Source organism: Aphis gossypii, chromosome 2 (assembly GCF_020184175.1).
Source record: "Aphis gossypii isolate Hap1 chromosome 2, ASM2018417v2, whole genome shotgun sequence".
Lineage (NCBI taxonomy): Eukaryota > Metazoa > Arthropoda > Insecta > Hemiptera > Aphididae > Aphis > Aphis gossypii.
Window position 1 is genome coordinate 1,345,521 of NC_065531.1, and position 13,358 is coordinate 1,358,878.

Consider the following 13,358-nt stretch of genomic DNA (forward strand, 5'->3'; position numbering starts at 1 on the left):
CAAACATTTGTTTGTGGTAATTTCCAAATTTTAAGTTATCGGCATAATGGTCGACAAGAAACAATAAGAAGTGAACTAGTGTGAAATCAGTAAAAATGATAAAAATGTGGGAAAATGACCTAAAAATGTAAAAAAAATGACTTAAAAAGTAATAAACATCAAAAAATGTAAAAACAATGCAAAATACATCAACTTCCGAGCCCTAGTCATAACCTAGATAAAAATAAACTGATTATGAAATATTATACTCAACATTTTAAGCTACTAAAATAATGTTTTAAACCACTGTGGTATTGACGTTAAATAATAAAATATATATTATAATGCTGTGGGTCTGTATTTCATTATTATTATTTTGATATTTCATAAGCAATTGAAATTAAAATTATCAACAACTTTGCCAAAAACACCAACATGGCAACATTTCCAATTTTTAAACTTAAGATTAAGTTAGGTTATTTAATAAAGGTTTTTTATAAGTAGATATATAGTGCTTATATATTTCAAAAATATTTTAGTACAATTTTATTTATTAACTTTTGACAAGACTTTATTGAATTTTTTATTCTTATGGTATTTATAAATTCCTAAATATATTACATAATATATACTCCAAATATTTTTTTTGTTCAAAAATTGAATTTCAGATGAAGTAGTTAATGAGATTAGTTTAAGTATTTGAAGCTTTGGTGAATGGGGTGAATGGAGTAATAAACCAACATTTAACGGGTTATTCTTTTACCACACTATTCTTATCTTCTAAATTTTTAATACTTATAAATCTTAACTCATAAATTGATTTTCTATTTTTATTTATCTAAATATTCTTTACTTTGTTTCACCATATGAAATTTAAAATGTATGTTGTTATTCCAAAAAAAAAAAAACTAGAAAAACTATAACCATAAAAATATAAAAAATTGTTTTATTTCAACTGAAAATTAAGTAATAAAAATACTTTCAAAAATGTTAATACATTTTGTAATAATGAGTTTTGATCGATAAAAATATCTCCTTTTATAACCTAAATATTATACATTATTGTAATAAATCTGATAAAAAATAATTCAAACAACTGTATTATTAATAACAGTAAAAATTATTATGAAGAAATAATTAAATATACTATTAAGTAACAACACTAATAGTCTTACACAATAATTTGTCATTGAATTTATGAATTCATATTATTAAACACTTTTAATAATGACCTACTGAATGACAAAGTACTCTCCACACCTTACCTACTTACCCACTTTTCAATTGATTCTAAAATATTGTAGTAAAAAATAAATTAAAATGATTAAAATAAAAATTCAATCAAAAATACTTTTTATTTTAAGAAAATAATTTATTTAAACATAAGTTTACTTATAACTTATTCAGTATTAAACCCTTAATCTAAACTAATTATAAATGTAATAAATAAAAAGTAAAAGGTATTTTTTCTAATATTTCAACTTAAAATTTTTACAAAAATATGATTAGAATCAATTTAATTAAAACGAACAGTGCTCTAAATTTCATATTTTACATTTTATCAAACAACACATTACACAACATTTTTAAAAGTGTAATATCTGCTTAATTAATATAAAATCACAATGTCATATCAATATTAGGTTTTATTTTTGAATACTTATTCATAGTTATTGTTTCAACTACTACACTTTAAATACCTTCTGATTTTATTTAAAATTTAGTTAGTGATTTAACAATCAGAGGAATACAGATCAGAATACAAGGCATATTTCAAGGTGGTAAAATTATATATGTAAAATTCATGTAATATTTGTATTTAACATATAACTCTGATACCAAAATTTCACTTAAGAATAAATTACTTAGAAAATTGTTGTCGAGAACTTTAAGTTTTAAAAAAATAAAATCGAAAATATTAACAAAATAAATAAGTATTAACAGTTTTTCAGTAGGTATATAACAATTAAAATATACAGTTTAGCTTAAAAACTAACTTAGGTCACTTAAATAGTTCAACTAAAATTATTATTACGAGTTGTTCTCCTGCGTTTGGGTTCAATAACATCCTCATCTTCTTCTCTCTGTAAAAAAATCAAAAGCATTATAGTAAAAATGTTGTGTTTGTTAATTAAATTCTCACTTACTTCAACAGACATGTCTAACATAGTAGAATCTTGAACGTCATTATTCTGTAATAGAACAATCAAGTCATAAATAGTTTATAAAGGAAACATGAGCAACATTAAAATAGAACTTGCTGTCTGTAAAATAAGCATAATTGCTTATTGGTCAACTAATAGTTTAAGACATCTAGTGCATTCTAGCTGGAAAAAGTGTATAACAAAAGGCTTTTAAAAGCCAAAAAAATGAAGTCTGAATGCCCTCTTTGTTCTACTAAAACAAAACTAACTAGTCGATACTAAATAAGAGAACACCGCGTTGGCACATCCAAATGAATTACTTAGCCCCCTGACTAGCTCTTATTCATTCTACCATTGGTCACCCTTTCTATCATGCGAGAGTTTTGACTGTTTTTTGTGCGCTGCCTGTTGCGCTCTTATTTAGTACAGATTATAATTTTGAATGTATTCACTGAAAATGATGTAAAATATCTAATAGAATCTTTATTTTTTTAAAAAAATAAAATCAAATTAATATTTAAAAGTATATACTTTTAAGAAAATGTAAAATAGAAATACTAATTTTTTTTTTTTTTTGAATTTTGAAAAAGATAAAACTAGTATAAACAACTTTTAAAATAAAATAATCTTGGTTTAAGTTTATTTTGAAAAACTGAAGTATGTATTTAATTTTTCAATTAAATGTATAAATACTATTATTTTTTTATCTTAATATAGATTGAGGAAATACCTACCATTTCACCAAAATAATAATTTTAATTTATCTACAGTATCTTTATTCTTCTAAAATACAAATATAAAGAAAAAAGAAAATAAAGAAGCCCAAATAAAAAAATACAGCCAATGTATTTTATTTGCCAGGTCAATACTGTTATAACTTACAACACTATTATCAAAAACATAAATATAGACTTCAGACATCCAAGGATTAACAATCAAGTTTAATTAAGAGGTCTCAAATTTCAAGTCATTCTCTTTAAAAGGCAAAGAATAAGCTCACAAAAATGGCTTGATATATTTACTATTTCTATTAGTGGGTCATATCTTAGCATGAAAGTAGAACCACGGTAGGTGGCTGCTTAATGTAACAAATGCAACCGATTGTAAGAAATGTTTTTTGATAGTTTTAAATGTGCTGGTTAAAAGAGAACAGTAATTACTTATTACCAATATTACTACAGGTATATCTCTACAACTTAACATTAAGTTTTCAGATAATGAGTTTTGGTGGTTGTATATTGCCATTTAACCTCTTCTTGGACTTTTTATTAAGGTGAAAAATACTTTAAAAAAAAAGGGCTTAGTAACTTTGATGTTTTTCAAAAATAAACAAAATTCTGTCGTTTTATATTAAATTAGTGTAAATAAAGATAATTTATTAGTAACAGGCTAGCCTAGTTCAAATCATTACTTAGTAGATTAAGAATAAAAATACTCACTACTTTAGATTCATTAGCTCGACTGGTTTGAATGTTATTTTTTTGAGTTCGGGTTTTAGTGGTTCTTAAAGCAGCTGACAGTCCAGTTTTTTTTCCATTATTGTTTACTTGCTAAAATTTAAGAAAAAATACGTCATCACAAAATTTTAAATTTTATTTAAAAAACTTACTTTGATTTGAAATTTTTCAGGCAAATAAACCTTTACATTCACAAACATGGGATCATCATGTCTCTTGAAAAACATTGCTGAAATTCTAATTTCAGAAAAAGGAGAGGTTTCAAATGTATTAGTATGAACTACTAACACACTCATTGCCAAATCACAAAGAGCCCACATTTTCTAAAAATAAAGTTTTATAAATATTTTAAATATTAAAATTACTTCTATGTTAAAATATTTAATTAAAATTATAAGAAAAATAAAAAAATGATTGTATACAATTCTAAGTAACTATACAAGGATTTTATAGATTTTAACATAATTTTTGAATTAGAAATGTATTAGATCCACAATACTTCTTTATAGAATGATATATATATATATAATTAAATTTATAATTACCGCATTAACAGTCTCATTAGTTGGTTCTACAGCGTCAACATAATTTTTGACTCGCTCCAACATCTCTTTATAAAATCCAAAATTATAAGAATCATTTTTAGTGATCAATGGTTCAAGAATGAACCACAGGCACTGTTGCATCAATGTCAGACTTTCTTCATCTCTATTATCTTTATATACTGGAGAGTGTGTTAAAATTGATATAGCAAACAGTAACATATAATCAGGTAAAATATGAGGTAACTGTGCCATTGCTTTTTCAATTGAACCTAAATAAAATAAAACATTAAACAATATACTTTAAATAGCATTCAAGATTATAAGGATAAATGAAAATACATGTAGCAGATCCTTGAGTTAAATTTCTAGCGTAGTCCCGTCTTCTGTTTATATCTTTTAAAACGTAATCATAGATTTTAGTCCTCAATCGTTCATCCGCTTCAAGTCCAGCTAAAGCATACATTCCCATAAAATCTAATGGTAGACATTTGAAAGGTAAACCTCTCCCTAGGCCTTTATGGAGTTTTGCAGCAAAAATTTCTCGTACTTCCAAAACTTCATCCTAAAATTAATTAAATGTATTATTAGTTGACACAGTAAACTAAAACACCAAAATTTAAAAAATATATACCATCATAAGTGTTGATAATAAAAAGAATTGTTCAGCTGTATACTGATCTCCAACACCTTTTTGTTCACAGATCTTTAACATAGAACAGCCTGCTTGTAATCGTAACCAAGCTAATTCAGATTTTGATAAGATTCCAGATTGTGTAAGGTCACCTTTTTGTGACAAAAAAGCATTAAACATTCTAAATGTTTTCTGAGCTGATACTTTATCATTCTTTAAACCAATAAGCCACCTTGCCATAGCTTTCATACCTTCAGCCTTAAATAATACAATATTAAAATAAATACACAATTTTATACTAAAATATTAGAAGTTATATCTTACTCTACACTTAGTGCCTTTAGGTAAAAGATCTTCAGAGCACCAATTAGCATCAGCATTATAAACTTCAGTTTTAATTGACACTTTTACTAATAATTCCTTAACAATCTAAATAGAACACAAAACAAATTGAAAGTTATTATTCATTAGTCATTATTACCACATTTATGACTATATGCTAGTCAAATAAAGTAGATAAGTTTTTTTTAAAAATATTTTAATGTTGATTTTTGAATAACTCAACCAAGTACAAAATAAATATATTTTTATTATTTTGTTTACATATAGATTAGGAATATTATAAGAATACACATTACACAACTTTAAGTCTGATTGTGAAAGTGTTGAACTATATATCTAACAAATGTTCTTTAACTATTAATTAAATGTTTAGTAAAATAGCTTTGTGTATGTTAATTCTAACAATGTCAGACGTCAGTCAAATACTAGGCAAAACTTGGTATTTATATTAAAAAGTAAAATGAATGAATATAAAAACATATATTATTAAACCGATATATATTCTTCACTATGCTCATTATAAAATATGTATTATGTAAAACTTTTTATTGCATAATAACTTTATTTGGTTTATTAATAACATATTTGAGCAGAAATATTGTTTTTCGTTAAAAGAAAATATTGATAAGTACTTAGTGTGCATTAAATGAATAGGAATATCAAAACTACTTTCTAAGGTTACTGATAGACAATGCTAGGAACTTTAGGTATTTGTATATTTGTTTAGAAAGTTTATATTGAAATTATAATTAAGTACAGAGTCTTGTTAATAAGGTTAGGTTAGGTAACATACAATTAATTTGGGTTTCAATTAAGTATACTATAGCCTCAGCAATATTATAAAATAAATCAAGTTAAAGTTTAACTTAAAATAAATAATTATACATTCCTTAAAGCCATCAACATTTTTAAAATTTATATTGACTTCAGACCTCCTAAAAAACAACAGTTTTATTTAAGAGGTCCCAAAATGAAAGTCATTTTCTTTATTTGATAAAGAATAAGCTCGCAAGGATGGTTTGTCTTCATTAGTCAATATAATATATAAAATTACTTTATATGTTTTTTAATAAACTTAAAATTAATAAATTAATTTAGATATTACTAAATTATAGTCTCGGCAATAATACAAAATAATCAATTGCATGTCAAAATCAAACTTTAAGTACATAATGATATATCCCTCATAGCCATCATATTATATTTTTTACATAAGAACAAATTTTAAAATTTTTATTGACTTCAGACCTCCTAAAAAACAACAGTTTTATTTAAGAGGTCCCAAATTGAAAGTCATTTTCTTTACTAGATAAAGAATAAGCTCGCAAGGATGGTTTGTCATCATTAGTCAATATTACTTCATTCAATATAACATAAAAAACAATTTTATATGTGTTTAATAATGTTATAAACCAATAATTTTAAATACAATCACTAATCAATTTTTTCATTTGCAATAAATTTTATAAATTAAGTTTAATAATGTATAATAAAACTGTTGTATATATTTATAATAAAGTAAACAAAAAACTGAAAATAGATATTCTTTGGTAGTAATTATCACAATTTTACTTGGTAATTTAAAGAAATTTATAATGAATTACTCACCTTTCGAGAAATCATATTCTTGAAATGAACATTATATTTTTCAGCTACATTGATAGCTAAATGTCCAAGAGCTACTATTGCTGTTTCATAATGTTTTGAATCAGGTTCTAAATTAATTTTAGTTTTCTAGATTTTTAAAATAAAAACCATATAAATTATTTTAAATATAAAATATATTTTAATCCAAAACATTTTTACCTCGACAATATCATCAAAGATATCATTTTTGGATTTATATACATTGACATATAAACATCTTATAGCTCCCTTAGCTTGTTTCGGGGTACCATATACAGCCAATTTTTTACATATTGGTATTAATTTTTCTGTGAATTCTGGGTATGAATCACCTGTAATATTTACAATAGTATTATTTTAATTGATAATTAAATAGCATATAACTGCAATAGAAAAAATTTACCAAGTGCACTATATTTCCCAATTGTTGTTAACATAGTGAGAACTTGAGGAGCAATATATTCATCATCATGATGAGATAAATCTAATAACTTATCCAATATGTCTGGATGATAAAAGTGGCAAGCAAATGTATTTGACAATACCTTAAGTTATGGGATAATATATTAATTATTATATTTAATGTTAAGATGATATGAAAAATTAACTTACATTAAGAAGCTCGAGTCCTCTATAAGCGGCAGTTTCTGGGTGCAAACCAAGTTCTTCTATCATATTTCCACCACTCAAACAATTTTCGACATGATTAAATAATTCCTAATAAACAAAACAAAATAATATTTATTCTATTGATCCTATTTGATTTGGTATGTAAAACAGAAAATAATAACACAATATATTATAATATAAATAACTTTAATAGCATTATGTTAAAAGAGACCAAATCCGCATGAGTTGTCTTAGTCTTAACACGTTAAATGCGTACTGATGCCAATCGGTATTATGAGGATCATTCGCAATGCGTTTAACGCCATTTGGCATCCAATATATATTTAAAGGACTATACAACTGAAAAAATCCTAATTTTTTTTTGTATGAAAATATAGTGCTTTAAAAAAGAAAAATTTTGGTGGTATAAAAATTTTTGTCGGACAATTGCTTCGGTGTTTATTTATGAGTCGTGTAAAACGAGTGACGTCATAAAATCATACCATCCACCGGACCGTATCTAAAATACACACGTTGTATTTATTTTGCTCGATTAAAATAACTATAGAGAAAAATTGATTTAAGCCTTAAGGTATAAGTTTCTAAAGTACATTTATAAAAAGGTTATAAATTTCTTTAAATGATCATATTATTTTTACAGTATTAAAATTTGTTTCAGGGTAGCTTATATAGGAAAGGCAAAAAAATAAAATATATTAAATAGCAAATACATTATATTAAATAATATTGTACACTGTTAATTAAAGTTAAAACAAAATATGTGTTATTATAATTTATAGTTTAAGAACTAAAATAAATATGTAAAACAAATCTCACAATAAAATATATTAATATAAACAAAAATACATATGTTATACATAATTAAATTATTATAATAAATAATTATAGCTAATTTAGCTAATTAGATTATAATTTTAGGTAAATCTTGAATACCTTTTTGATTTTAATTCTTCATAAAAAGGGCAAAGTATTGGATAAATATAATCTATTAAACATTATAATTAATAAAAAAATAATATCAAATATGTAAGTTAATGTATTGTAGTATAAACCTACTATATACTTACTTACCTATATTCAATTTTATGAACCTATCTTTATTTTAATTAGTATACCTAGGTATATTTTATTGTGAGGTTTGTTTTACATACTTACTTTAGTTCTTAAACTATAAATTATAATAACACATATTTTGTTTTAACTTTAATTAACAGTGTACAATATTATTTAATATAATGTATTTTATTTTTTTGTCTTTCCTATATAAGCTACCCTGAAACAAATTTTAATACTGTAAAAATAATATGATCATCTAAAGAAATTTATAACCTTTTTATAAATGTACTTTAACAACTTATACCTTAAATCAATTTTTCTCTATAGTTATTTTAATTGAGCGAAATAAATACAGCGTGTGTATTTTAGATACAGCCTGGCGGACGGTGTGATTTTATGACGTCACGTGTTTTACGCGACTCATAAATAAACACCAAAGCAATTGTCCGACAAAAATTTTTATACCACCAAAATTTTTCTTTTTTAAAGCACTATATTTTCACGTAATAAAAAAAAAATTAGGATTTTTTTTAGTTGTATAGTCCTTTAAAGAAAATGGTTTATTATTTTCTACGCATTGCCGAATGTTGTTTTATTATAATATAGCATTGTTAAACGCGAGTTATAAAATATGTATTTATCCGCGGTTTGAACGTTTGACCAAATAGGATAAAATCCTTATGATATATTTAGAAGTGGTATACGCACCGTATGAAAAATACAAAAAGACATATGCAGTCAACGTGTTAATAATGTTTAGCAGAACTAATTATACATAATTATGTTTAACTAATAGTATTAAGAGTGAATTGACATAAAACTGAAAGGTAAGAATATTATTCAGAGTGCATATAGTGAATAATTATAATTTATTCATTTATTAATTTTATATTTTTATAAAATATAAAAATTTTATAAACCTCATAACTTAAGCTTTAAAATTTAAATATTAATAAAAGCCATTAATGTACATTAGGTATATAATATTTTTACCTTTGAGAATAAATGTTGGTGTCCTTTTAATACATAACATTTTCTTTATATAAGTACAATTAAAATTCACGAATTTATAGAAACCTAATATAAAAACTATATTTGATGTATTTAATACAATAATAAGTATAATTCACATTTAAGAGTAGGTTAGTGCACTATTTATTATCTTTGTATGTTCAACACACAGCAAAGAAAATGTTTCAATCTTACGTCGTTAGATTTAAAATTAGAGTAACTTAAATTGAATAATGAGCATTTCTTAAAAATTAAACAAGTTAAGAATATAATCTTATACCCCACAAAAAAACTATGCGAATAAGTTAATTTTTCATTTTATTATTTAGATACTCACAACTTATACATAATACATTTACTTGGGCATGAATAAGAGAAGAAACAACACTAACCTTTAATGCCTGAGAGTCTATCATTACTGATGATGCTCTTTCTAAAAGTGCTTTTACAGTGTTGTAATAAAGATTTGTCATTACTGGTTGACCGAGCTTCCGTAAAACTAAATTTGTAGCTTCAGATATTTCAGCAGTACTAGAATTCTGTTTTGCAATTGTATCCATAGCTTTTTTTTTTTTTTTAAAAAAAATTATTAATTTAATTTATTATTGAATGTATAGCTTAAAAATAAAAAACAATAAAAATCAACTTACAACTCAACAGAGAAGGATCTTTAATCAGATGTTGTGAAAATTTTCCTATAAACTCTGCTGCTTTAACTGATTCAGGTAAATACCGAGTTAATAATTTTATACTTGCTTGAATTTCTTTATCTTTTAGAGGACTATCTTCTTTTTTGTGGTTATCAAGAAATTCTTTTAAATGTGAACGGATTCTAAATATTTTTTTTAATAAATAAATAAACATTACATGTTTTATATAAAACAAAAACCTATTATCACTTACAAAAGTTGGGTTTTTTGAATCTCCATGAAAGCCTTTTTAGCATAATCATCAATCGTACCATACAAATGATAAAGTCTTTTCATTCTCTCTTCAGGTGGTAGTTGATATGGTACTAAAGATGTATTTACTAATCGTTCAACCAATGATTTATCTTCAACAAGAGTTCTGTAATACCCATGTAGAATTTTATCTTTGATCCAAGTGAATGCTTTTTTAGTGGCTTGAGGAATGTCTGGATCATTTAAATAGGTTTTGTATATCATCGCTAACCCAGAATTAGCTTCTTTCCTTATTTTAAACTAGATCACATATATAATAGTTTATAATCAAATAATAGCTTTTAATTAAATTAATAATATTAATATACTACCTTTTTATCACACATTCTTTGTTTAACAACTAAGAGTAATTCTTCATTATCTGCAATTGGTTCAAAGTCATGTTTAGCTGTTGATACAATAGCCATAACTGTTTCATGCCGAACATTCATATCACTATCAGAACTTCTTAAACGTAATGCTTCTGTCAGATCATGACGAAGTTCAGGTTGATTTAAAAGTAAATGCATAGCATACTGAACACATTTAATACGTATGCTAACAGATATATCATTAAATCGGCTTAGAAATGCTTGCCATAGAACGCCATGGTGGCGAGCAAGACTTGAATCTCTTTCTGAAAACATGCGAGCTAAAAGAGACACAGTACCGTGACGTTCTTGTTCAACAGTTGACTTCAGTTTACATTCAAGTTGTGGAAGCACTGCCAACAATACAGATGGACTGATTCTATTCAATTCATAAATGAGATCGTAAGTTTTAGTACTAATAGCTAGATTTTTTTCATTTTTTCCCAATATCAAAACATGATTAAAAAACTAGAATAAAAATAAAAAAACATTTCAAATCGAAATCATAATATTATTATTATATTATTTATACACTTACTGATTGGATGTAAGGCTCTAATGTGTTTGAGCATTTAAGAATTAAATCTTTAGCTAATGAATAAGCATTTTTTCTTTGTGATTTATTGGGTTCAACAATATTTATTAAAATAATATCAAGAAGTTCACTGGCTACCATATCAGATTCACATATTAATGGACATAAAATATCCAGCATAAAAGATTTCACTTTAGTTGAATGTTCATCACTATTAAATAGAGTAATATTAATGATTAATATTTAATAAAATATAGCTTTTAAAAAAATGCGTATTTATGCTTACTTGACAATTTTAAACATGAGTGAAAATAATTTGCAAAATATTTCTTGGCAGTCCTCAAGTTCAAAGCACATATTAAAAGACTTAACATAAGCCAGATTTTCCAAAAGATAAAAATAACGTTTAAAAGCTGGGTCCTTTGGATCTTTTAGACCAGCAAGTTGTTTAATTAGGAACATAAATATACCCTTTAACAAAATTTTATATATAATATTTTAAAATTAAATCTTAGTTTTAACTAATTAATTCATACTTTGACTTGCTCAGGATCTTTGTATGGAGCTTCAGGAGCATAAACTCTAAGTACATCAGCTATGCAACAAGCTATTAAAAGCTGAACATCTTTACTAGCATGTTTTAAAAAATAATCTTCAGCCAAATGTAAAGTCAATGGTATATATTGTTGATACATGCCTTCATCTTGACCCATTGCTTGAAGAGTATGAGCCAAAGTCTAAAATATTCAACAGATATTAGTACAATCAATGGACTTAAATTATAAAACAATATACTTTTAATCGGCGAATAAGTTCATCTGGACCCAAGTCATCTGTAACTGGACGACATCCAGCCGGATATGTCATATCCTCCTGCATATTTGTGATAATTAGCTACTTTTTTCTGAAATACAAATTGTTATTGAGTTAATACATTTACTACCAGTTTTTAAGTGATTATTTTATTTAAGGCAGTTATAAACTAAAAGCTTATGTATTATTGAGATCAAATTATTATTTTTATAGAACAAATAACCATGAGAAACTGTCAATGTACTCTTTATTATCTGACCATTAATACACCATGTGAATTATAATTCTTATAATTTATTGTCTTGACAATTGAATGCTACTTTAGTATTAAGAAAGAAAATGGAAATTTTGAAATACCAATGAAATAAACAAATACTAATGATTTTAATTAATGTATAAATTTTTATCAGACTAAGAATTTGTGTAGGATGATTCAAGTGACAACCAATGACTATTTTTCAACTTCGATCAGAAAAAAAAAATAAAAAAACAAATTCTACCACTAATGTTGTGACAACACAGTGATAGTCATAGCATAAAACCGTGCATATAAAACGTGATCCACGCATCTTTATCTATGAATCAACGTACCCAGGTAATAATAAGACATGATTGATGTAGGTACTTACTTACAGAATGTAACCGGTCCCGCGCAAACAGCAGTATTGCATTGCCGAGCGTATGCTTGTCTACGAGCGTCGGCTGGTAAACACGGGTCAGCGAAATCAACTGGTTATTACATTGGTCACATCGTTACACTCCTCATCACCAAAATTTAGAAAAATTAAAAACTATCGAAACATAAAGCGCGTACGTCAGTTCCGGCGTCGAGTCGAGTAACGTGTTATAACAATAATCTATTTGACTCTCAATACGCGCACTAATCGCATATAAAACTGAAAATATAAATCACTAACCGGCAATGGCGGAGAATTTACCGTTAGGAGAGTTTGAGAGGTAGGTGAAAAGGAGAGACAAATATGAAAAAATATATTATATAAAAAGTAAAAACCGCTAAGGGATGCGATACAATAATAATAATATTGTAAATAGAACACGAACGAAAAAGAAAACACACAACATACGTAATAAACGGACTCCAAACTCCAAAGATGCTACTAAAATCTGACTGGTTCCACAGTGTGACCACGTTATATGACAACAATTTACCAGCTGAATTTTTATTTATTTATTTTTTGATTATTTCATTAAAAAACCACAGAGCTTATATTAAAAAAGTGTTTTTGTAATGACGTAATCACAAAAAACAAAGATAG

General features: G+C 25.4%; 1 protein-coding gene across 3 annotated transcripts; it reads right to left on the reverse strand.

Annotated features, from left to right (window-relative positions):
* Positions 1-1,775: 1,775 nt before the first annotated feature.
* On the reverse strand, positions 1,776-13,172 carry LOC114131647 (sister chromatid cohesion protein PDS5 homolog B-B). 3 transcript variants are annotated; one of them, XM_027996916.2, is made up of 21 exons: positions 12,715-13,170; positions 12,064-12,172; positions 11,805-12,005; positions 11,555-11,739; positions 11,272-11,479; positions 10,695-11,201; positions 10,325-10,623; positions 10,072-10,253; positions 9,814-9,983; positions 7,337-7,441; positions 7,128-7,269; positions 6,905-7,056; positions 6,707-6,832; positions 5,081-5,185; positions 4,757-5,014; positions 4,465-4,687; positions 4,126-4,394; positions 3,733-3,903; positions 3,563-3,673; positions 2,127-2,171; positions 1,776-2,063 (listed from the first exon to the last, which is right to left on the reverse strand). In XM_027996916.2, exons 2-21 carry the CDS (start codon positions 12,145-12,147, stop codon positions 1,995-1,997), a joined length of 3,612 nt encoding a protein of 1,203 aa, XP_027852717.1. In that variant the 5' UTR covers positions 12,148-12,172; positions 12,715-13,170; the 3' UTR covers positions 1,776-1,994. The 3 variants fall into 3 exon arrangements, 2 of the variants coding, with proteins under 2 accessions (XP_027852717.1, XP_027852719.1); XM_027996918.2 differs by having other exon boundaries at positions 12,711-13,170; XR_007603881.1 differs by having other exon boundaries at positions 2,027-2,063; positions 2,127-2,243; positions 12,711-13,172.
* Between the last annotated feature and the right edge of the window lie 186 nt (positions 13,173-13,358).

Coding starts and splice junctions, on each gene's coding strand:
- LOC114131647 (XM_027996916.2), bottom strand. CDS start 12,147: ATGCAGGAGGATATGACATATCCGGCTGGATGTCGTCCAGTTACAGAT. Junction 11,202..11,271: donor TAGAGCCTTACATCCAATCA/GTAAGTGTATAA, acceptor TTTTTATTCTAG/TTTTTTAATCATGTTTTGAT. Junction 7,057..7,127: donor TGGGAAATATAGTGCACTTG/GTAAATTTTTTC, acceptor TAAATATTACAG/GTGATTCATACCCAGAATTC.